This window comes from Dermacentor variabilis, chromosome 9 (assembly GCF_050947875.1).
Source record: "Dermacentor variabilis isolate Ectoservices chromosome 9, ASM5094787v1, whole genome shotgun sequence".
Lineage (NCBI taxonomy): Eukaryota > Metazoa > Arthropoda > Arachnida > Ixodida > Ixodidae > Dermacentor > Dermacentor variabilis.
This window is the reverse complement of record NC_134576.1, coordinates 146,309,213-146,334,444: the sequence shown is the minus strand read 5'-3', so window position 1 is coordinate 146,334,444 and position 25,232 is coordinate 146,309,213. Positions and strand designations below refer to the sequence as shown.

Below are 25,232 nucleotides of genomic sequence, written 5' to 3'. Positions count from 1 at the left end.
ACGGCAAACAAAAAGACTAATAAACTGCATCTCGTTTTCGAATAGAGATGCACACAGCTGTCATTGACGCACTTAAGTGCCACGTTTCCTGATACGAAATGCCTCAAGTAGTTGGCGTGCAGTAGTTTAATTCATAGCTCCTGCCCACAGTTTCAATCTAATCAAACTGAGGCTGTCGAAAGTGACGGTGGTGAGTTGTAGCAACGGGCAGATTTAGCTTGGCGATCGAGGCTCACATTTGCAAGCAATGTAATGCACGCAGAGCTAATTAGGCAGCATGCTCAAGGGAGCGAGGCCACTCATCGCCTGTAAGGAAAGGCTTACACGTGCGACACAGCACCGAAGTCAACGACTAGTATATATGACTGAAAGACAGTACACATGACAACTCCACAAAAGCAGTCTCGGCTACACTCTTCCCTTTTCCTGTCTTTTTTTTTTCTTTTCTTGCTCAGGAAACAGTGCATCTAAGCAGACGTCACGGGCCATTATTACTTTGCAATAAATAGATGGGCAAGAAAAAGACGCAGATTTTGAGGACTTAGAAATGATATCTACTAAAAATGTCGTCGGCTTCAATAAATCTTAGGAAGGCTGTTAGCGCTTCCCTTTGTAATGTATTTTATGATTATTTGTAGGACTGTGCGAATATTCAGAACATTTGAATAACGAATCGAATAGTGTCCTATTCGATTCGCCATTCGATTCAGTCTTCGAATCGAATAGTCACTACTAGTAAATGCATCTCAGAACCTCAACTGCGCCCAGTTAAACATAAAATTGGAGTGAAATTACGATAGGTTTCCGGCCCCCACGGACATAGCATAGACATGAAACATGAAAACTCGCGTAGTGGAGCTGGCTGCGTCGCTTGGGCACAGCACAGGCTGCGCGTACACAGCGATCATTCGCACTCTCCGAAGAGTCCTGTGCTTGCGATGAAACTAGCTGTCTGCTCCCAATGCTCCATTTGTGCCTTTAATAAACAGAGCTTCATAATGTACTATGTAACGGCAAACTTTTTAACTTAAAGAGTACTACAATGTAAACATCGTTCTATATCAATTGTGTTAACGCCTGTTCATTATTCCCCCCAAAATATTCGAAAGCTATCCGATATTCGATCCGACTCGATTCTGACACTATTTGATTTGTATTCGATTCGCTCTCAAAAAGAACTATTCGCACACGCCCAATTATTTGCCGAAGAGCATTGCGCAATAAGATCGCTCCTCGAACGGCACCTTTTCGAAAGAATTTCGTGGTTATTCGAGTGGAAAACAGTGAGCCTGCTCGCAAGCACCGCGAGCACTGCGAGTTCCCCACGGCGTTCCTCTTGGAGACGCGTCAGCGCGCGCATGCAGGCGACGCGCGTCTACGGCTCGAGCCCGTGGCCCTCCGGTCCCGTGGAAGGCGCTCGGCAGGTGTCCGTGGAAGGCATGTCCCGGCCTGGACTGGTCCACGACGAAGGCCTGCTGCTGTGCGGCTGCGACGGGGGCTGGGTCAACGTGCGGCAGCTGGCCTCCGAGGAGACGGGACGCGTTAGCCTCGCCTCGCGCTTCGGTCAGCGGCAGGCCGACGGCGAGGCGCTGGAGCTCGCCGACGAGGAGAGGACGCTGGTCGACAAGCTGAGGGTGAGTGCGCACGCACGAAGGGCCGTCCACTGGAGGAGGACGGGGGGGGGGGGGGGGGGGGCGCTCCGCCTGCCTGCATCGGTTCTCGCCGTCTATATATATCGACAGCAAGGACAGGCCCTTCTTTCTGTCGTCCCGTTACGGTTTCGTCGTTTTCAGCCGCTGTGCATGCAGCAACCGGCTCAAGAACCCTGTTGAAGCACTTGCATCCACTCGAAGCGCTCCTTCGTGACGCGCGCATTCGTTGGCTCGTGTGCGCGCAGGGCATCTGGAAGAGCATCCTGCGCCGTGACGTCGACGACGCGACGGATCTGTTCGAGTGCGGCGCCGGCTCCATGGACGTGACGCGGCTGGTGGAAGAGGCGCGCGACGCCTGCGGCCTCCAGTTGGCCGCCGAGGACGTCTACCTGGCGTCGCGGTTTGCTGACTTCGTGCGCGTCGCGGTGCTCAAGGCGCGCGGACGGGGCTCGGGCGGCGACGAGGTCTCCTACGACGCGGTCGAGCTGCACGCCGACGGCAGGACCATCCGCGTGCCGCACCAGCTGTTCGTCGACGGAAAGTTCGTGAACAGCTCGTGGGGACGCAGCTCAGAGGTACGAATGAATGAATGAATGAATGAATGAATGAATGAATGAATGAATGAATGAATGAATGAATGAATGAATGAATGAATGAATGAATGAATGAATGAATGAATGGCAACGTTGGCTAGCGTGAATAACTACAGAAGCTCCTGTGCGTAGACCGTGGCTTCTTAACTGACACTTGGGTCAGCGTGTGCTGTTTGTGACCCTACATGGTAGTGAACGTGATTACTATGTAAGCGGAAGGGCTGAGAGGGCCAGACTAACGAGACGGCTTGTGCGCCTGCTGTCGCTTGAAAAATGCGCTTTCTCGTTGTTCCTTGTCACATCGGGTAAATTGTAGATGTACTATGTAAAAAAAGAAAGGTTAAATATGTTTCCAAGTTTCAACAAATGCGGTTCAGTTGGCAGTTTTTGTTTTCGTATATTGTATTCCATATTCATATAGTATAAGTGCATTTACTGCGACAAGAAGCTATGCAGCCTAAACCGGGGTCATATATATGCACTTTTGTACAAAAATGCTCCATTTGTTGGCGTCGATTTATTAGCGCTGTCCGTAAATAAGTGGTTATGGTTTTTATAGCGAAATGTGGAACAGACTATACGCGGCAGGATTTTCTCTAGAGAGGCGCAGACAGGTTTTTTTATGGCGCAGGTTAGAGAACTCGTTGGATAAATTTTATCACATAGCGTGTGTGTGTGTATATATATATATATATATATATATATATATATATATAGATGAGGCAAGGAGTCCGAAGCTGTCATATCTGCGGCGTCGAAAAAAGTTTTTTTTTTCTTCTTCTCGATAAGCCTGCTTCTGCAGGAGCGCGTTGTTTGTCGCCTTGCGCGCCGCGTGCCAGCCGCAGCCGAGCTCTGAACCCCAGGTGGTGAACCCGACGGACGAGAGCGTGCTGTGCCGCGTGGAGAGCGCCTCGGCCGAGGACGTGGACCGGGCGGTGGAGGCGGCCAAGGCGGCCTTCGAGCAGGGCGAGTGGGGGCGCCTGAGCGCCCGGGACCGCGGACGCCTGCTGCTGCGGCTCGCCGACCTGATGGAGCAGCACCGCGAGGAACTGGCGATCATCGAGTCGCTGGACTCGGGCGCCGTGTACACGCTGGCCCTGAAGACACACGTGGGCATGTCCGTCGACGTGTTCCGCTACTTCGCCGGCTGGTGCGACAAGGTGCAAGGCAGCACAGTGCCCGTGAGCCACGCCAGGCCGCGCAAGAACCTCACCTTCACCCGCTGGGAGCCCATCGGGTGAGGGAGGGAGGCTCGGCCTACACATACGGGTAAAATGCGCGAAGAGAAATGCGCTTGAAAAGGGAGAGAGAGAGAATGCTGCGTAACTTAGCGGTCAAACAAGGCGGGCACACCGTTAATAATGTATGCATGCACCTATGTGAACGAGAACAAACGAAACCGAGACACCCGATTTTTATTAGTCATATCGTAAGAAGCCAACAAACAATGAAACCAAGGACAGCATAGGGGAAATTGTCCATGCTGGTTAAATAAATTAAAGAAATGATAAATAAATGGAAATGAAAGTGGATGGGAGAATGGCGGCGCGGTAGCTCAATGGCTAAGACCATCGCACGCGTAATTTTATCAGTTATTTAATTTTATTAAATCTACGGATAACTTTCCCTATGCTGTTCTTGGTGCCAATGCCTGTTGGGTTACGCGCGCACACACGCACGCACACGCACGCACACGCACGCACACGCACGCACACGCACGCACACGCACGCACACGCACGCACACGCACGCACACGCACGCACACACGCACGCACACACGCACGCGCACACGCACGCGCACACGCACCATGAAAAGCCAACAAGCATCGCACGCGTAATGAGTAGATGCGAGATCGTCCCCGACCTGAGGCAAGTTCCTTTTTCATCCCCTTTCATTGCCATTACCTTATGATTTCTTTAATTCAATTATTAAGTACCACAATTTCCTCTATGTTGTCCTTGGGGTCCTCGCTTGGTGGATTCTCACGGTATGATTAATAAAAATCGGGCCCCTCAGTTGACCCCCTTTTTTCTTATTTATTTATTTATTTATTTATTTATTTATTTATTTATTTATTTATTTATATCTCAACTACTCACGCTGTCATGTGAACACAGCAACTTCGTGGTCTCATTCGTTCCGCTATTAGCGCCTTTACCAGAGGCCTTCAACAACAAAGGTCTCGGGTAGACCAGAAGGTGCACCTTGGCGCACCCTGTCTTTCCTCCCCTCTGTCTCCTTCCTTGGCGCAAAGAAAACTGAGAGCCAGAAGTAGGCATACACGACCCTCAAGGCAAAGGCGCAGTGTCCGTGCGGTTCTCTTTGTGTCGCGCTGTTCGCTTTGTCTTCATGTTCCGAGACAGGCTAACCATTGGCAATGTGAAGCGCGAGAAATTCAATGGGAACAGGAAAGTAAAGACGCAGCGTTGGTCGCTAACCGCAGACACCTGCTACTACGGCCGAGCAGCTCCGGAAGACCCACTGTGGTCTTGTAAATCACCCACTTTGTTACAAAAACCTTTGAACGAAAATTAAATTACATTCTGGGGTGTTATGTGCCAAAACCACGATCTGATTAGGAGGCGTCCCGTGTTGGGGAGATTGGGATTAATTTTGACCACCTCTGGTCCTTTAACGGGCACGTATACAGCCAAGTGCACGAGCACCGTGTGGCACTCCTCCCCGGACGAGTGCACCCGCGCATTCGAGCTCAGCAGCGCAGTGCCGCACAGCCTCTGCGCTACGCGTTGTCTTCATTTCGCCCTCGTGTCGTATTCATACGCCTGCAGTGCTGAACCAACTCGCCAGCTAGCTGCGTTGACCGCTAAGCTACCGCGCCGGGTGTCATCGAACGTTGAGATACGAAGCTTTTCTTTAATCTTTAAAGGCAAGAAATAAAAAGATAGGATTCTGAGCAGGTCACTCGATTGATGAATATAAATAGCTTCCATTAGTTATCGAGTTCTAAGGTGAATTGCTCCCGACTCGCCCAGCTACTAGATGTTGTGTGGGGCGTAAATAGCATGTACCTACAAATTGTCTAGTGCACTAATCTCAAAAATTAACACGCGGATATCGCGGGATTATCGAAGTCCATTTAAACCTGCCGCGGTGGCTTAGCGGCTGTGGCGCTGCGCTGCCAAGCACGAGGTCGCGGGATCGAACCTCAGCCACGGCCGCCGCACTGCGAAATGCAAAAAACGACCGTGCGTATACCGCGCATCGGGTACAAAGGACCCGCCGCCTCAGCGTCGGCTTCACCGTGCGCAGCGTGTGCGGCCTCATCACGCCGTGGAACTACCCGCTCATGATGGTGGCGTGGAAGAGCGCCGCCTGCCTGGCCGCCGGCAACACGCTGGTGCTCAAGCCCGCCCAGGTGTGCCCGCTCACGGCGCTCAAGTTGGCCGAGCTCGCGGCGCGCGCCGGCATCCCGCCGGGCGTGTTCAACGTGGTCACGGGCTCCGGAGCCGTCGTGGGGCAGGCCATGTGCGCCCACCCCCTGCTGAGAAAGGTGACTCCGCGCTTTCGTGCGGCGAACCTGCTATGCTTATCGGGCGAGTTCGCAAGTGAGGCGGAGCAGCTCGGGGTTCCGAATCAAAAGCTCCGACCTGCTACACACACGGCATTGGGGCGCGGGAGCAAAGATGTAAAGAAAGAAAAATGCCTACGATGAGGACGAAAATGGCGGTACGAACGAACACCGAAAACACGTCCGAGTATCACGTCTGCAGACCAGGCAAGAATTTGACGATAACGCTTTGAACGCAGAGGGCAAGGGTCCGGCCAAACTCGCGAGAGAACCTATTCGGACAAAGGTTGACGAGCTTTGCCGAACGCTCTGCTAGTTTTCCACTTCGGAGAGCGCGTCCCCTTACGGCTTTCTACACTGACTATACATCAAGTGCTATTTCAGGAACCATTCGAGCACGTTTTCTCTATAGCACGCGGAGAAATCCAGACATTGCGCTGTTGCCGTAACAACGGGACGCACGTTGCATATTTCAAACCCTCGGAAACAAATGGCACAATCGATCGATGCATATGCTTAACGGTGCATACGCGCAATTACAGTCAAACATTGGTGAAGACAGGAGGGCTCAACTCTGCATAGTAAGTATTTGTGCAGAGGGTAGTTAGACCCGTGGCTAACATCGTTGCACTGAAGGCCGTAAAAGAAAGAAGAAGAAAGCACTTACACTGTACAAGGCAGCAAGCTACACCTGCGATGAGGCAAGCCGTATATAATTGAAATCTGCATTACAATAATTCTGACCACTTAGTGCGCACTGAAAAAAGAAAAAGACCAGAGTGTGACAGCGAAAACATTGACGCTAAGCAGTAAAAGCTATATCATGCATGCAGATTTCGTGTCGTCGAAAAAACATAACATCACCACAAGAAGTCGCCAAGAAACATAACATCACCTGTGCGCATCACCGATTCGAGCTTTTAAGGGTAACGTGTTGAGCATACTCAGAAGGGTTTGGGTGCGAGCTAGTTGGCATGGATCATTCATATTTAAAACAGCGCGAAAAAACACGGACAAGGGAGGACACAGGACGAGCGCAACACAGGACAGCGCTCGTCCTGTGTCCTCCCTTGTCCGTGTTTTTTCGCGTTGTTTTAAGTATGAAAGTGTTGAGCATGACCCGCCACCGGTGGTACATGTGGCCTAGGTTGGCACAATCGCTTAATGGGAGAAACAAGCACCATGCACGTGTACATCTTCTTTTCTTTTACTTTGTGAAGTTTTCTCGCTGGATAAAGGTGTGGGGGAAAATTAAAGCACATTTGAGCAACTTTGGGCAGCGCGTAAAGCGTGCAGGAACGGCGCGCGAAGTATTTCGGTTCTGAAGCGAACAGTGCCCAAACTAAGCGACGACTACATTCGCTTTTCACTATAGGCGCCACCGTGCCCGGGAGCACAAAAAAAAGCGTGGCTCACGCACTCAACTGGCGCGCGATAAAATTAGGTGCACGTGACTGCGTCTACTCTTGCTCGCCACTTCAAGCGGGCTTCGTCGTTCATGTCTTGGATGTTCTATACTCGGGAATAACGTTTCTTAAATTTCTGCAAACTTTGCAGGCTAAGGCATTCAATTCGATTACGTGGCTTGCCAAATTGATTCGTCACATCCACGTACTTTGATGCGATTTGCGTTGGCACAATTCCAAGTAAGTAAGCGCACCCATTGTGCATATAGCCTCGATCTTTGCAGTTGTGTTCCTTCCCGCGTCTCTTCTCAAGGTGGCGTTCACGGGCTCCACGGAGGTGGGCCGTACCATCATGTCGAGCTGCGCCGCACCGTGCCTGAAGCGCGTCTCGCTGGAACTGGGCGGAAAGTCGCCGCTCATCATATTCGCCGACTGCGACCTGGACCTCGCCGTGCGCCAGGGCCTGAACAGCGTGTTCTTCAACAAGGGCGAGAACTGCATCGCCGCGGGCCGCCTGTTCGTCGAGGAGTCGCTGCACGACCGCTTCGTCGAGCGCGTCGTCGCCGAAGCCCGCAAGATCGTCACGGGAGACCCGCTCGAGCGCAGCACCTGGCACGGTCCGCAGAACCACAAGCAGCACCTGGACAAGCTCCTGGACTACGTCCAGCGAGCCGTGGCCGACGGCGCCACGCTGGTCCACGGAGGCAGGAGGCTCCCGAGGCCGGGTCTCTTCCTCGAGCCGACTGTCATCGTGGACGTGCAGGACCACATGGCGGCCGCCAAGGAGGAGTCGTTCGGCCCGATCATGCTCGTCTCGCGCTTCCCGGACGGAGACGTCGAGGGTGTGCTGAGGCGCGCGAATGCCACGGAGTACGGGCTCGCGTCGGGAGTCTTCACGCGCGACCTCAGCAAGGCCTTGCGCGTGGCGGACGCGCTGCAGGCCGGTACGTGCTTCATCAACTGCTACAACAAGACGGACGTGGCGGCGCCTTTCGGCGGCTTCAAGCAGTCCGGCTACGGCAAGGACTTGGGTCACGAGGCGCTCAAGGACTACCTGCAGCTCAAGTGCGTCACCGTCGAGTACTAGAGCTCCGCCACGGACGCGGCGGTGTTGGCGAGCAATCTCGAAGGGACGTGACGTGGGCCCGCCGCCGGGTCGCGCGTGCGGACGTCAGCGCTGACGCATCCGCGATGGGAAGGCGGAGAAATATATGTGCCAGAGCACAACCAACGATGTTCGGGAGCAAGAGAATGCCATCGTCGACACAGACAGGTAGAAGAAATGCAAGAGCCCGTTCTTACATGGAGGAGAAAGAAAAAAAGCCGTATACACAGATGTCCCTGCATCTCTTTTTAAACCTTACTAACCTTGTTCTTGTTTCGCTTATCCGGCTGTTTGGTGCAATCAAAAGCGCGGGGGTTGCGCGCTTAGATTCGCTGGAAATAACACTACAATGTCAGCTGAAGAAATATCTGGTGTGGCAACTAACGAACCACACACACACGCACACACACACCAGCCCGTGACGGTTGATCGCTGAAGCTAAGGCGGACCTTGACGACAGGTTAGAGCGATCGGCACGAAGACGCACACGCGATGCCTCGATTTCCCACACAACCTAGCCATTTCATTTTTTTTTTTGCATTTGTTGTGCGAGAACGGTTCAAAATTCTCGCGAACTGACGTACACGTTCATCTATGATCCAGCTGATAACCGATGTTGCAGCAGAAACTTGAGACACTACGATCGGCTAGATAAGCAGCTATCCTCCATTGTCGCACTGACTTGCCACCGACGTCGCACTTGCCACCCTACGTGTCGGCGCTCAAGCAGATGATGCACATCTGTCACCTGCTTATAACATTAAAAAAATAGGCACCTTATATCAAATGACAGAAATTTCAGCAAGAAAACCTCTGGTTCGCTACCCCGGTTTAGGTGAGTGGAAGTGTGGACTAAAAAGCCGAGATGAAGGGGAACAGGTGAAGGCCTTCACCACTATAAAGGTAAGTGAAGGCCAGATAAGGTGTTCGGGTTATCGTTGTGGCTTTGAAAAAAAAAAGCAAAAGCTGGTTTGTTATAGATGCTTTTCAAAAGTAACAACTGTTACGTGTGCTTCCTCCTGGCTCGGGTTGGTGGAGGAGGTCTTCAAACGGCACCTAGACCAGCGGCTAAGTTTGTGCGCAGGGGCAGTTGTGTCTGCGTGAAGCTTGAATTACCGAGGGATGAATGAAAAAGCTGCACTGAAGCCTGCCCCGCTTGACTGGATCGCACCAGCTGTTACAAGGGGATAATGCTAAGGATAATTTCTTCAAGTTGTGGGAAAGCTTGTGGACGTATGTCCACAAGCTTTCCCACAACTTCCCACAACTTGAAGAAAGCTTTCCCACAATTTGAAGAAAGTCGCTACTAGGTTTGGTGTGCCAGTTGTTTTCTCGGCACCACGCAAGTTGGCTGGACTGTGTCCGCGCATAAGCCGTGTTGACAAAAAGTCAGGATGCCAGAAAAAGCACACTAGACAGTACGTCAAATGTGTGACGGGCGTTATTTACGAAATACCGCTAAAATGTGGGAAAGCCTACGTTGGACAAACGGGGAGATGTGTTAATGACCGGGCCCGGGAGCATGAATTGTCTGTAATCAATAAAGGTAATGCGCATTTACCTGCGCATTGCACGGTTTGCATGGAAGGCAGATGCCAACCACTGCTGCGTGAGATAAAGATACTTGGCAGGAGTGGTGATACGTTAGCAAGAGAACTTTTGGAGGCATATCACATTAAAAAGAGAGGCAAGAGTTGTATTAGTGACACGTCTGTTTTTCTGTTTGAAAACGAGTTGCAACTGTTAAAAACGTCACTGGAATCGCTCTAGGCAACACTGATGTACGCATGAGCATTTGTTCATTCTCCCTGCCCTGCTGTAAGAATAAAATCAGTTGAAGTTCAGCGCTCAATCTGTCTTTTCGTACTCTTCCTTCCCAAGTCTTTATTTTCCTTTTTTGGCGCAACAATGTATTCTTTAGAGCCCAACCAACTCGCCCAGCAACAAGTTCTACTCAAGGTTCAGAGATGGGCGGTAACTTGGAGTGATCAACAGTGGTAGAACAAGATTTGGATCTATCAGGCTAAAGAGCCAACGTTTTTTGACAAGAGCCTTAGTGCACAGGGAGGGCATAAGGCCGACTCGATTCTCAAAACATTCGAACTGCGCACAACGCAGTCGCTCACGTTTGGGTAGTCGCAAAGCACTTTGCACTGACGAGGCAGCACAACACGAAACGCGACACGTGTACAATGCTCTCGGACGGTTCACAACGTGCCTGTGCGCCTCTTGTCGCGTCTGTACAGCGATTGCGTGCGTTAGTCATTCGGTTTCTATGCAAGACTAAATTTATTTTTCTAATCCAACTTGATTCTTGGCCGATCCCGCTTATTGTCAAACCAAACGGAAGCACCGCCTGCCCCCGCGACTTATTTTCATAAATTCACCCTGGTTCTCAGCAATTTCTTCGTTAGAGCATAATTGCAGGACGATTGCTCATTCATTCATTCATTCATTCATTCATTCATTCATTCATTCATTCATTCATTCATTCATTCAAACTCTCAGTGACTGTAGCGGGCGTTAAAGAGGGTAGTGCATGCTGCAAAAATTACGTGCCCAGCAGCAAAGCAACATAGTGAACAACCACGACCTACAACGTACGCAAGTCATTCTTGAGCGTTGTAACGCAACTTGTGAAGAGCGCAGGCTTGGAACCCGCGGCGAAAACGTTGATTGCTCAAACCTTCCGAGCTTTCCCGGACTCGAAAACTTTCAAAGCGAGCGTTTGCTGAACGAGCACAACACTGGGTCCGCGGCCGTAAAGGATGCCTTTATTTGCGAGACTTGTCGGCGCCGTAGCGCCTCCACAGCTGGTGCCCGACGGCGGTGAACGGCGCCGCGGCCAGCGCCTGGACGGCCAGCTGCACGGCGAGGGCGTCGCCCAGGGGCAGCGCCTTGGCCAGGGTCTCGCGGCCGTAGTGCGAGCGCAGCCCCAGCACCATGGCGGCAGTGGCGAACCCGTGCGCCGACAGGCCCAGCGCGCGGTGGACGCGCCGCAGCGCGGTGTACTTCAGCCACGGCTGCTGCTTGCCCACCTGCGGCACACGGGCGGAACTTGTCTCGGACGCAAATGAAAACCCGAGGTATTAGAGAGCTTTAGTTTAGGGGACGCAAGAATTAGGGGCGATGGTATTGCGCAGACAATACTGCGCTATGCGCAGCACCGTGGCCCCTAGTTCTTGAGTACGCAAGCCGCTTGTGTTTCCTAAACTAAAACTCTCTATAGACCGTTTTTTCTTAGGCTCCGCCATATTGTGAACGCAGTGGCGCCGCCTATGAGCAGCGCCATACTGGCTTGGGTGAAAGCGGTCTTTTGCACGGCAGGTATACGCTCGGCGGTCGGGTTTGTGTTCGCGGTCGTGCGGTCTGTTCAGTACGGCGTGCATCTCCCGCGTGGTAAACGGTTCCGCGAGACGTGCCGAAGCGGCCGAAGGCGTCATGGCCGGAATTTATGCTGGCGTTGAGGTGGACGGAACGCGCAGCGCGATGTGTGAGCGCATATTTGAGCCTATGTACAATCAGCCTCGGAGATCAGTTGTGTATTTCTGAATGTTCCAATCACTAATGTGACCTTATTGCAGTATTATCCTCCATTTCTAAGCTGCGGTTTAGGAGCCATGAAACATACGCGATTATCGTAACAGCGTGGGTAGCGTTCTGCTACGATAGGAGCTGCGCTGTTTGACAAGCGTTCAAACTGTTTGCTGCAGGTTATATACATTGCGTGACTACTTGGTTGGATGGATGAGGTTTCCACCCATGAATAAAATAGTTTTGGCTAGTAATAGCAGCATATCTTACAGTCTGAATTAAGCAGCAAAGCGACGGTTTACGAACTGCGCGAGCGTCCTAAGCAGTAGTAGGTGCTGGATTACAGATATCGTTGTTCTATATAGCGCATGGTCCAAGCATACGGCATCAACGGTTATATATTTATAAACGTTGTGCGGCGTTAGCCCGTTTTCTCTTGCTTTTTAGAGAAATAGGATGATAGGCGAATTTTTTTTCAGTTGTGTTCGTTCAGTTCTCTACGACGCACTCACACGTATTACGGGAATTTTGCGCTCAAAAATAGCCATCGCATTCTTTTTATGCGAACCCTCTCATATATGGCTGTATACAGGCCAAAAAGGCAATGCCCTAGCACACAGCTTATATATGTATCGTGCTGGCTCACCAACCAGAGTGATCGCTGTGTTGAGCAGCGCCATGGGCCCCCTGCAGCAAGGCTAGCATACTTTCATAATTTCATAAGCATAATTTCAAGCATACTACACTTGAAATGCGTGAGAACGATGCCAGTGTATTACAAATATTTGATAGCGCCTGCCGCTCAGATGTTTCGTGGTTGCCTTAGGTTGGCCGTGCACGAGCATGCGCTCTTATGTTTTACTCCCTACGCCAATCGATCAGACAATGAGCTGATTTACCATTTAATGCTGGTAATACAGAGACGCCGGTTTTGATTGTTGAATTAAAATCGATATAAGCAAAATAGTAAACAACACATACACGCACCGCGACTGATAATGCGCGTACACCACGGCTGATTATCCACGTCACATTCTTGCGCCCTCAAGACATATTTCTGCCTACAGTAGTTACCGATGCACCGAAAGGCTTTCCCGACGACCTTATATGAACGGACATTGCGAATTCCGCAGCACGCGACAGCAATACTTTCAAGCAGCGCCGCGCCGGATCGCCCAAGCCAGAGAGGAGGAAAGGCTCTCCGCGCGCCCTATCCTCCTCGCCCGATGAAGCGGTCTATTAACCCGCTGCGCGAGGCGCGCAAGAAAAGAAGCAGGGGACAGGACAGAGCGCAGACTGCTAATATTATTTCATGAAACGACAGAAAGCCCTCACATATAGGCAGCCTAATCACGTGCACCACTCGGATGCGCAAAAACTATACTATCATACTGTCACCGCCAACACGAAGTGTACACAGTATCTTTCACTGGCGAAAAAGATTGATGCTACAGATAAACGGTCACCCTCAAGTCCATTCTGAACACAACAGATCCAGTGCATGTGAGAGTTTGCCTCAATATTGCAAGAAATGCAGCCCTAAGGCGAAGGATGAGGAGCCACTTCAAGGTACCCGTTACGCGCACAACATATCGCACAATGTCAAGAAGGTCGCGAGTAGGTACGGCGTGAACGTAGTGTTTTCAGTGCCTTGCAGGTTGGGAAATATTTGCTCGCTGACGTCCGAACAGAAAAAAAAATTATGCGTGGCGCTGCTGTCGCAAACACCAGACACCAGCGGAGCTGGGGTAAGGCCAGTAAAGTAGTGCCAAACCGCACACTTAGTCTAACTTTTGCTGGGCTTCCCCCAGCTCCGCTGGTCTCTGGTGTTTGCGATAGCAGAGCCACGCATAATCTTTTTTTTTTTTCCCACTGCGAGAAAGAGGACCGCCGAAGCGAGCGCGCGGGTTTTTATCGGAGAGCAATGACGTCACACCACCTGCGCCCCCCCCCCTCCACGCCACTACTACTCCCCTGCTAGGCTCCACCCACCCTCGCCGCGTCGCTATGCTGCGTGATGCTATGCTTTCACTTTCTCTCAGCTCTCGCGCCTCCAGCTAGGCGAAGCTGCGGACGTCGAGAGAAAACCACCGAGGTTTTAACAGCTCCACTGTAAAAGTCGGAGCGTGCGAAAAAGCATGGAAAAAATCTTTTCATGAATTGTGTCTTCGCTGTTGTTTACAGTGTTCCTTTATCTTGTGGGAGAGTGTACATCGGGCAAACGGGGCGCTACCTTAATGATCGCACGCGACAACACAGTCTGGCTGTAAGGAGTAACAATGGCGGACATTTAGCTTTCGGTTGCAAGAGTTGCGGCTGCTCAACGCAGTCCAATCAAAGCAGGGTCATGGAAAAAAGTGCGTGATAAGGCAGGAGGAGGAATAAATCTTATTTGCAAAAATTGAGCTGACGGTGTAGTCGTCCGAAGTGGGCGGCGTCCCTACTGCAAGATGCCATGGGCCTCAGCCGATAGCTTGGCCTTGCTCACAAGACAAGGTCTTCAGGGCTCGGGCTTGTCAGCTGGGCCTCCCACTGCTCGATGGCTGGTATAGTTACGTGGGGTGTCGAAGGGTTGTGTGCGCACTCCCTTACCATGTAGTAGAGGCTAATGGGCGCAGAACAGAAGGCGCACTTCTGAGTGTAGCTCACAGGATGCATGGCGTGCAGCAGGGTGACGTGCGGGAATGTGCCAGTCTGTAGTTTTAGAAACATCACCGCCTGTTCTCTAGTCAGCTTGGGATGCGGGGGTGGGTAGGTCCTCCTAACCAGTCTGTAGTGATGCAGGATGTCGCTGTGTGTTTTCGAGACGCCATCGTGTAGGCACATATGAAAATTATTTAAGCTTTCTTCATCAGGGCAACATACAGACAAGTGCGTAAGCTCTCCTTTGATTTTACTCTCAGACAGAGAAGTTGCTTTTCTCGATGGCCATATAAGCGTTTCAATGTTTCTTGCATTCAAATATGCTTTTTTGTCAATTGTATTTCATACGAAAGCACTGTATGCTCCATTACGTGAAAATCCGCCAGCGGGAGCGAAAGATGGTACCAAATATGGACGACGGCGCAAGGAGTAAGAACACCTCAACAAATGCTCGGATTGACGTAAAATTTCTCAGGGAAATTCCTGTAGACAAAGTAACTTAATCGCCCCGAAAAGAAAATTCGGCTCATTTCAGCCTCGCTATCGAACCCGTGCCTCCGGGGTGCCAGACGAGCACGCTTCCTCGACGCCACGAGGGCTCTCTCTCTTTGCTGCATGAAATTGCGGCGGCTGCAAGTTTCTGGCTGACCAAAGGTGTGGCCTAGCGAGTGCGTCATTTGGGCACGTGACGGCGCAGCCAATGGGAAGTAGGTGGCGCCACGTCATGAGTGTATAAAATGAGCGCGTTCATGTCGTTCTAAGGTCTACAAACGGTATAATGATTTCGCATTCCCACGCGTAAGCAGTCTTCGGTGTGTCTGCCGATTTTTTTTTTTATAGCGTTCTTCGTTTTTACTGTATCTGTTGTTTTTGGTAGTCTCTTTTCTCGGTTTTTCTGTTGTTTCTAAATGGACTTAAGAGGAAGCTTTTGCTCGGGCCCAACTCCGACGCGGCCTATTCAAATACATGTAAAACGCAAAAACACTTTTCCGAGATAACCCCTGGACCGGTCTTAATGAAACGTGTTGAATTTGAGTAGAGAAGTTGAATTATAGTGATCGCCGGAAGCGGAATTTTGATTTCGGGCCTGAATTTTGTTGAAATAATCTTCAAACATTCGAAAGATCGAAAAAAAAATAAAAGTAAGAAGTTTACAAATTAATAGCTCTAAGTCCAGAACAGATATCGCGGTTATCAATGTAAACGGCATCCATTAGATCATTCAAAGCGGACAAATTCGATATGTCCATTGATATATTACGCGGATATGTTACGTTGTGTACAAGGGTTCTGCAAAATGTGTATTTACACATTACTAATATTATTTTAGATTCATGTGTAGCATATCAATTTTGTCCACTTTTGATGTGCTATGAGATGCAATTCACAGAATTGCGATATCATCTTTCATTGCTGAGTTACGGAGTTGTAAACTTCATAGTTTCGTTTCCTGAAAATTTGAGATTTTTGCTACTTTTTAGCAAAAAATTGACGACCTAAATAAAAAATTCGACACCAACAGTCACTATATTTTAAGTTTCTTTTAAATGGAAGAAACCTCGTCAAGTATGGTGCAGTAGTTGCCGAAAAAAAAGAATTCTTCTTTTACATGTATTTAGGTAGGAGCAACCGAGCAAAACCTTGCTCTTAACGATGAGCTCTTTCATGTCGCATCATTTTTCTCGCCAGTGAAAGATAGCGTGCGCCCTTCTTGTAAGTGGGAACAATACGATTATCTAGTTTTTACGCATCCAGGTGGCGCATGTGATTAGGCTGCCTATATATCAAGGCTTTCGAGCGTTTCATGAAATAATGTTGGGAGTCTGCGCTCTGTCATGTCTTTTATTTTCTTGTGGACTTTGTACAGCACGTTAATAATTCAAGTATGCACAAACTAGTCCGCAAGACAGTATAATAAAAAACCCGAGCTCTGGTTTGTTTGCTTTCTTCCTACTAATTTTTAAGGAGCCTGATGAGGCTCTTAAAAAACAAACTACTCAGGTTTTTAGGCCCCTTTGGAAGATCGCCCTCAAGCTAGGGAGCATTCTGCGGCAAGAATTTCTCGAAGTAATCGCGCAGACTGCACACAAAAGGCGACAAGCGTCTGCAAGCTGCACTCACGCGATCTCGTCTTAACGGTGTCACAGAATCCGGGTATTTCTGCCGCTCTCACGGCGTCCAGTGAGGTGCGGTCATTTTTTCTTACCTGACATGTATAGCGGACACTGCAAGCGGGTAACGGAAAAGAATGGGATAATCAAGTCGGTGTACGTTTATTTATTTGCTTTTGTTTTTACCATACCCATCAGTTCGAGAATGCGCAACCTTTTGCCGGCGTTGAAACATCGCTCGCGCTGCGATGCCAGCTCGAGCAAACCGGCCTTGTTCGTGTATGGTCACGTGGAGTATTTGCTCCGCCGTAAACCGCAAGCACTTGGTCAGTCAACACTGCACATGGCACGCATGTTTTAGCAGGTCTTCGCCACTGTTCGGGACAATATATATATATATATATATATATATATATATATATATATATATATATATATATAGCGCGGCATTTTTACCCATAAAGCAATGTAAGCGAACGCGTGTCTGTTCTGCGTAATCAAGCAATAAATCACGGTGCAATAACTGTGTATATAGGTACACTGTTTACTCATCTGCAAAGCAAACAGAGCTGTTAATATAACACCGCGTGAGGTTAAACGGTACACGCGATAATTAACGGAGCTTAACAGACAAGATATTCAACAGGGACAGGAGACACGCAAAAATACTTTTGAGCGACAAAAAACAATTATTTCACATATCAAACGGACACGCAAGAAAAAAGCAAAGCACATTAAATGAAACGGTCGGAAACGACGTTTGCGGAAGCAAAAACAAGGGCCGATACGCTCAATCTGCATGGCATTCCGCACGCGTGCGGAAGTGCAGAAAACTGCACCTGTCGCACACAAGTGCACAAATTTCTGCTTGTACTGTGTGCGCGCGAGCAACGTGAACCAAAATTTACGCAACATGCCGATTGCGCGTAGGGCGAGAACAGCACAACAATACTTAAATCGTCCTTGAAACGGTTTTTGTCGTAACGCTTGACCGGAGGGTGTCTCTCGAGGAATGCGCCTTTCCGCAGGAATTTCGTGTCAGCGCACTACGCCGGCACGAGTGGTTACCCTCCCCTCTCCAGCCGCGACGTTCCCCCCGTGCGGTCATATCGCCAGGTCCCGCAACCGTGGTCCCGCCTCGATCCCTAAAGCGAATTGACACAAGTGTCGTGTACCTCCGGTCGACTTGAACCGAGTGCGCTTCCGAGTACGCAGTTTGCTCGTTAAACTTGGGCAACACGGAGCGAAATTTGAATAACGGAGCCCAGCGGATGGAGACGCGGCGGCACTAAATGTTTGCTGCTTTGCTTTATGTGCACGAAGCGAAAAGAGACGAATGCCGCCGCATGAAGCACAAAGTAGCTGTTCCCGGTATTATCTCGGTTTGATAATTACCTGATAACGTGTAAATATCTCATAATACGTAGGATTACGATTATTTCTATGCTACGCACGTAAGATTTCATTGTAGAAGTCAGCGGAAAAAATAAAGCGCTGCCACTAACTTGTGAATGTGGTGAAACTGGCTATTTATAACGCGTCCTCTGTCTAGAATCTTAAAAAATCACACGAAAAGAAAAGGAGAGCATCGACAACGGGAATCGAACCCACAGTTCTCTCGTGGGAGGCGGAGACGGTACAGCTGCTAAGTTTCACTCAGTATGACGGACGTTTTGTCACCCTGCGAAGTACGTTCAACTGCTTTTGCGACGCTTCTCCTTTTCCGGATCTCAGCTTGTCAGGATATTATTCTCCTGCCATTCTGCGCAAGTTATATACAAAAGTTGGCTTTCCGACAAATGCGGAACAGCTGCGGTTACCGCCAAAGGCGTCTTTCTTTTCTAAACTGCTGGTGACCGCGTCTACGGCCGGCGTGTCGCTCGGGATGCATATTGCGGGGAATTGGAGCTACTTGTATGCTAGCGCGTACATCCTTCGCTTAATAGAGCAGATGCCGCTGTCTGGCGGCAACTGCAGACCAATTCGTTTCCTTGTCTCCACATGCTACATATCTCTCATCCCACCCTGTACCCTTCCTATTGTCCCCACTGTGGGGCCAAACCCACGGTGTATCACTCCATATGGGAATGCCCTAACCCTTCAGGTGTTCCTCCTATACCCAACCCTACCCTTTCCTCTTGGGAGTCTGCGCTGCTCAGCACAAGCCAGCAGGAACAGCAACGGCTGATCCAGCGGGCTCGCGAAGTCGCGCATGGCAATGGAGCCCTGGACTGAGGGCTCCACTCATCGAGGAAATTTTCTACATGCTTTCGTCCGTCCACGTCCTGTCCTTCCTTAATATCGTGTTTGTAAAACTGAGCGCAATATAACCATGAACGTTCACCAACTAGCCCCCTTCATTGCTTTACTACGAAATAAACGTTTATTCTCTCTCTCTGCTGGTGACCGCGGTGTTAATCGACCGCGAGGAGGTTGGCGCGTTGAGGAGTAGCGCTCGCGTCTGCACGCACCACGGCGTCTGGTTTCACAGCGCAACACGAGCGCCATGCAGCGCTGTGTAGAGCAGCATTCGCGTCGCCGCCGCCAAATGCGCGTCGAAGGGCACGAGTCTTCCATTTCTCGCACGGTAAGTTAGTCACGTCTGGTTAAGATTTACTAGGTTACTTAATGGAGTAGCCATGCGAGATTTTAACCCGTCGCTTCCATGACATGTTCTCGAGAACTCAATCAGGCGCGCGTGCTTCTATTTCTGAGTGTTAGGACGGTTCTGTTAAATTACATAATGTAACAAATATTGCCTCGTTTTGCTTCAGGCTCCTTATGCTTTATTAGTTGTTCGAAGTCGTACAACAGTCGTAAATAAGTATGTTATATTTTAAAGACGGGTCCTTTGTATGAGCCTCGTATGGTACGTTGACTACGTGACTCGGTGATGTTTTCGATAGAACAAACATCTTCTGGACGTGATTGTACAGATGATCACGCATCGCGTCGATCAATCTGCAGCTCGCCGTCGATTTTTAGTGTCGGCATTTAGAAAATAAGGGACCGGAAAGAAATGCGAGAACGAAAGGCTTAACGGCGTGTTCTCACCCAGAAGCTTTGTTTCGCACGAGGCGCTGCCGCCGCGCGAAAGTGGGCGACAAGATGGCCGCGTTCAGAGCGGATCCCTCGTCAAGCGCGACGGAACGCTCGTTGCCGCCCGCCAGCTCTCGCGAGATGTCAGATCACTTCTCGCAGGTTTGTTCCGAATTCGCGGTTAGTGCAAGGGCCTTTCCTATGTATCTATAAAAACGAAACCCACTGAACACACAACAAGCGCAGACAATATATTACGCGGGCTAATACCGCAACGAGCTTGCAGGCAAATAGCGAATGGCACTCACGTCGCCTTTGGCTCCGCGTCGCTTCAGCATCGCGAACACTCGCAGTGTAGCTGTACAGCGATGGCACGCTATATCGAACAACTTTGTGTCGATAGTGCTCAGGCGTGTGCATGACTGTACTGCATCGGTCTCGACTACCCGCTACACAGGGAAACAACGTCGTTAGCGCTCACCAGTTGCATCCCACGATACTCGCATATGCACAGCGCAGGATAAGCCACGTTCTCACTTCGCGGAGCAACGAATTTTGCAACGGGCTGCAACGATCACGCTAATTTTCTCCAACGCAACAGTGCAGTGAAAAAAAGAAAGTATGCTACGTACTCACGGTGAAATCGACGAGGGTAGTGATATGGGCTGGTTGGTCGGTCATCATGGAATGACGTCTGGACAGCGCGCGGCAGAGCACGAGAAGAAGCGAAGACCAGGACGAGCGCTGTCAACAACGAAATTTATCTCCGGGATCGGTCGTACTTATACTCGCCCCCCCCCGAAAAAAAAAAAAAGAAAACACATGCAAGTCGATATCAATCTTAGACATACGTACACCCGTGAGCAAAAGTATAGGGACCACAAGGCCGCCGAAAAAGCTGAATTTTATCGTAAATAACATGCATAAATGGAAACTGACAAGTGCACCAGACAATTCGTAAGGCCAAGTTTAGACTGCAGTCTTTAATTTCAAGTTGCCTTCGCAGACAGAGGAGAAATTGAGTTTTATCGCACAATCCCTGGTCCGTATACTTTTGCTCACGGGTATACATGACGGCTTGAAAACAATATAAAACCGGTACATCAAGAAAGCAGAAAGAAAACCCAAATGATACATTGCAAATGCAGTCAGCTTTCGTGACATGCGCAAATAATGTAACTCGGTCGAATTTGCTCGGTCGCTATTATTAATCTCACACACTCGCGCTTATCCCTTGCTATAACAGCAGTGTCTTTTACAAGAAGGCGATATGTACACATTTTGCAATGAAGAGCAAGAAAACCGTCACCTCATGCACCTTGATACTCATTTCTGCGCTCTCTTAAGCGTTCATTGATGTATCTTTCTGTTTGACTTATGTAACATTTACCGCATGAAAGCGGATTACGATAGACCACCCCTACGAGATATCTGACGGACTGATTTATGATTCTTATCACACGCCGGCTGAAATTGCAGACGTTTGTTAGCTCTTGAGTTGTAAGCCCAGGAAATACTACTATCAGTGGAGTTGAACTGAACGTCAAGAACTCAACTTCACTTGCTGTGCTTACAGCTCTCGAGCTTTTCCAATTTCATTCGTCCCATTCGAAGTTGGTGAAGAAGTGCACAACTGGCATGTGTTTCAAAAAGGTCCTTAACAAATAATGCCCACACCTAATGAACGTTATTACCCAGCGACAGTCTGCGCGTCTTAAGGTGGCTGGTTAACCCAACCATGTTTTGGTGTCGGTGGCGGAAAGGCTGCTCAAACACGAACGTGCGACAAAATTCCCCCGTGAGAATGCGAGAGCTACCGGCGTGACCAGGCGAAAACCGTCGTGATTCCGTACGTACGCCAGGTATCGCATAGTCTGAAAAAGATAGGAAGTCGAGGTAACGTGCGGGTTGTTTTTTCAGCTCCCAATAAACTAAGTACCTTGTGTGAAACCACCAACCCAATGAGAACTAAAAAGCCGGTGTGTGATAAGAATCATAGATCAGTCCGTGGAATGTGCCGTGGGTGGTCTATTGTATTCCGCTTGCATGCGGTAAATGTTACATAGGTCAAACCGGAAGATCCATCAATGAGCGTTTAAGAGAGCACAGGAATAGGTATCACAGTGCATCAGGTGACGGTTTTCTTGCTCTTCATTGCAAAATGTGTACATGTCGCCTTCTTGTAAAAGACACTGCTGTTATAGCTAGGGATAAGCGCGAGTGTACGTGTGAGATTAATAGCGACTGAGCAAATCCTCTCGGCCGCTGAACAATGCATCAGCAAACTGCTACTGTCATTGTCCGCGAGTGAGTTGGTTTATTTGCGCATGTCATGAAAGCTGACTGCATTTGCAACGTATCACTTTGGTTTTCTTTCTGCTTTCTTGCTGTACCGGTTTTATATTGTTTTCAAGCCGTCATGCACGCATCTTTAAGGTTGATATTGTCATGCACGTGGTTTCTTTTCTTTATTTTAGGGGGGGGGGGGAGGGGTAGTATAAGTACTACCAATCCCGGAAATACATTTCGTTGTTGATAGTGAGCGCTTGTCTTCGTCATCGTTTCTTCTCGCGTCCGTGCTTTGCTGCGCTTCCAGATGCCATTCGATGTTCACGGTGAAAGCCGGATTCAGCTCGCGCCAACGTGGGAAACACACACGCACGGTTAATCCACAGCCGTAGATATCCTAATGCACATAACGTCCATCTACTACAGAGTGCACTCGTCCTGGAGACTTCACACGAAGCGCGACAACAAATGCACGAAACACTCAAATATACTTGCCAACAACGATGTAACCGGCCATGCATGCACAATTTGCAATATAGCTGACCGGATAACAACCGATAATAACAACCGAGGGCAGCTTGCGCCCCTATACCCTCCGTTCTCTCGCAATCCCGCGCTCTGATTGGCTTGCGACAAGAGATGCTCTCTCTCTCTTTTTTAGAGCGCAGCTCTTTGGCGTCCGTTCCTGGGTTTCGCGTCGGCGTCGTCGTCGGCCTCGTAACCAGCTCCGCCCCCCTTTCATCCCCCCAGCGCTAGCAGCGATCGACTGATACCGCTGGATGCCGCTGACGCCGCTAGAGAGTCAAGATAACGTGACTGCATAGAACACCGTCGCCGCCATGCAGAAAGAGGAGGAAAGGGTCCCCCCCCCCTGTTCTTGTGTGGCGGATAGGGTGCTCTTCAGTTGCCGACGCGCCGGTTATTCGTTGTCCCTGAAACCAACTCCGCAGCTGGGGTTGACTCACTATCGGCGTCAGCGGCATCAGTCAGTCGCTGCTATCTCTTCCCTCCTCCCTTTATCGTGTTGTCCGCTTGCTGCGCGCGCTTCTGCCCCCATCGTTTGCCGCTGGGTGTGCACGCCGCCCCCCTCCCCCCTCTTCCTGCGAGTCTCCGGTTGTCAAAGCGCCGGCTCGAACTTAGTTCCTTTCTTCGCTCCTCCTCCAATGCAACCCCTGTGCGGTGGCAATCAGAGAGCCAGATCGGTGGCGGCGGATCTTTATATGTGCACCGCCCGAGCCGAAATTGCCGCTGCCGTTCGCCCTGTGCGGTGGCAATCAGAGAGCCAGATCAGTGGCGGCTTGACATAAAGAGAAACAGCAATTTCCTAACACTTATGCGGGAGAACATCCCGTTCCTCTCGCTCGTAACACGTCAAACGGCTGTGACAACCTCGCGAGGCACTTGTATACATCTCGTCTTTGAGAATCAAGCATTGGTGTACCAAGTCGAACATATATCAGTCTATTTCTCCGACCACAAAGCTTCCTTCATGACTGTCAAGAACTGTTAGTGGAGTCTTTGTTAAAGGAATACGTGTGAAAAATAAAAAAAAATTCTGTGATAGCGCATACATGTGTTGCTAGATTTCTTTGCCTCAATCTATCGAAAAGGTGAAACAGCTTATTTGCTGCGCTCAAATTTCGCATTAGGAAGTAACGTAATCGTCGGCAATTTTTTTTTTTTTCAGCGACGAAAATCGGTCTCGAACACATCGGCGCGACGAGGTCGCCGATGTTGTCGCCGACCAAACATTTCTCAGTGTGAACGGGGCATTAGGGTCCTTGAGGGTGCAAATCGGTCCATACAGGCACTTCTCGCGGAGCCAATTGCTCCGCGAAAAGGAACAAGATGGCGCTTTCAGAGGCGCGACGCCCACGTTGCCGGTGAGAAAGCCGCAGGAATGCGGACGAAAAAATTACCGCCTCTGCCTTTTGCGGTCAGCTGTCGTAAATGCAGCGAGTGTTCGCTGATGCACTGTTATCCATTCATGCTGCAGAATGCGGAATGGTAGAGGGAAGGCGTGCGCAGTAGTTGGCTGCAAGAATAGTGACTGGCACATTGAGGAATTGAATGCATCTGCATGAACCCGGACCGCTGCTGTACGTAAGGACTGACTGTGTATCCGGCCTTTCGCGATGCATGGCTTGCCTCGAGGACAAAACAAATAATTCATCCGTTAGTGCTGTTTCGCTAACCTCCAACGAAGTAACTTCAACCCAGGAACGTCGCCAAGATCGAATGAGTACCGCTCGTTACAGTGACAAGGGGAGTAGCACCGCTTCCTGGAATAGTAAACTTGTCGCATATTATCCACACGCATCTGCCCGAACTCGCACTCAAACTTACGCCCACTCTATCGCCAACGTGTCAAGAATAAGTGAATGGGCGCACACTTGATATAACGCGCTGAAGCGTCGGTGACGGCGACTACGCTGACATTAATGTTCGATGCTGAACATTTCGTAACGGTCCAGACAGTAAGCGAGTGACTGGCGATAAGACATCTTTGCTACAAGCTATTACGAAATACAGAACATCCACGTTCCAAGTCTCGTGCGAATCAATAACAAATCTATCGGAACTGAGAACACCCGCGATAGATTAGGCAGGAAATAAACAACCAGCTAGTGATAGCACCGATGGACTTGACTGAGTCAGAAACATGACAAGCTGCTGCTTCAAAGTGTTAGCCAAATAAAGAACGATGAGCAAATTGCACTAATTTTGATTTAATCTACAAGCGGAAAGTTTGGACAGCTTGCAATACATTTTTAGCTCCGCTTCTAGTGAAAGCACCGTAAACACTGCTCGCGCCGTTTGGATAAGGCGTAAAGCTCAGACCACACGTACGCTTGCGGACGCGCGCAAGCTCGTGCGTCCGCGCGCCCACGGCAGACGATGCGGCATGGCTCATACGCGTCGAAACGCGGCTTGGGGTGCTATTCTCGACACGCATGGCGGCTGCACGGCCGCCATTATCCGCCATGTTTACACTCTGATTGGCTGTGGAGAGCTCACGTGCCTTGAAATTTGTGCCGGGAAACGGAAGTTTTGCGAAATGTCATTTTGCGTTTTCATCAAGATGACGAAACGTGACGTGGAGCTGCAAATTTTATGGACTAATACATTTTTTTGGTCCTTGGCAGATATATTGTGATGTTAGCGCTTCAAAAAGAATGTGAGCGGTAGCGTGCAGAAGCCAGTGCAATGCATCTGCAATTGCGCGAATATGTGGTGGCGATCCAAGATATGCGCCATGCCAGCTTGCTGATTGGCTGAAGGAATATCTCGTGAGGAGCGTCACAGGAAGGGCTGTTTCGTAAACGTCAT

The 25,232-nt window shown here is 49.9% G+C and overlaps 2 protein-coding genes and 1 long non-coding RNA gene across 5 annotated transcripts in view; 1 reads left to right on the top strand and 2 right to left on the bottom strand.

Annotated features, from left to right (window-relative positions):
• LOC142557770 (uncharacterized) overlaps nt 1-6,595 on the bottom strand; it is a 64,936-nt gene extending 58,341 nt beyond the window's left edge. The window contains exon 1 of the long non-coding RNA XR_012822838.1: nt 6,443-6,595. This is a non-coding gene — a long non-coding RNA (uncharacterized LOC142557770). The remainder of the gene's footprint in view (nt 1-6,442) is intronic.
• The window catches only part of LOC142557768 (cytosolic 10-formyltetrahydrofolate dehydrogenase), a 48,171-nt gene extending 38,033 nt beyond the window's left edge, over nt 1-10,138 (top strand). For both annotated transcript variants that reach the window (XM_075669868.1, XM_075669869.1), the window contains exons 7-11: nt 1,365-1,634; nt 1,898-2,227; nt 3,109-3,482; nt 5,517-5,757; nt 7,495-10,138. In XM_075669868.1, the coding sequence (XP_075525983.1) occupies nt 1,365-1,634; nt 1,898-2,227; nt 3,109-3,482; nt 5,517-5,757; nt 7,495-8,268 (1,989 nt within the window). In that variant the 3' untranslated portion in view covers nt 8,269-10,138. The remainder of the gene's footprint in view (nt 1-1,364; nt 1,635-1,897; nt 2,228-3,108; nt 3,483-5,516; nt 5,758-7,494) is intronic.
• A 900-nt stretch (nt 10,139-11,038) lies between these two features.
• The window catches only part of LOC142557767 (transmembrane reductase CYB561D2-like), a 32,003-nt gene continuing 17,809 nt past the window's right edge, over nt 11,039-25,232 (bottom strand). For both annotated transcript variants that reach the window (XM_075669866.1, XM_075669867.1), the window contains one exon: nt 11,039-11,324. In XM_075669866.1, the coding sequence (XP_075525981.1) occupies nt 11,061-11,324 (264 nt within the window). In that variant the 3' untranslated portion in view covers nt 11,039-11,060. The remainder of the gene's footprint in view (nt 11,325-25,232) is intronic.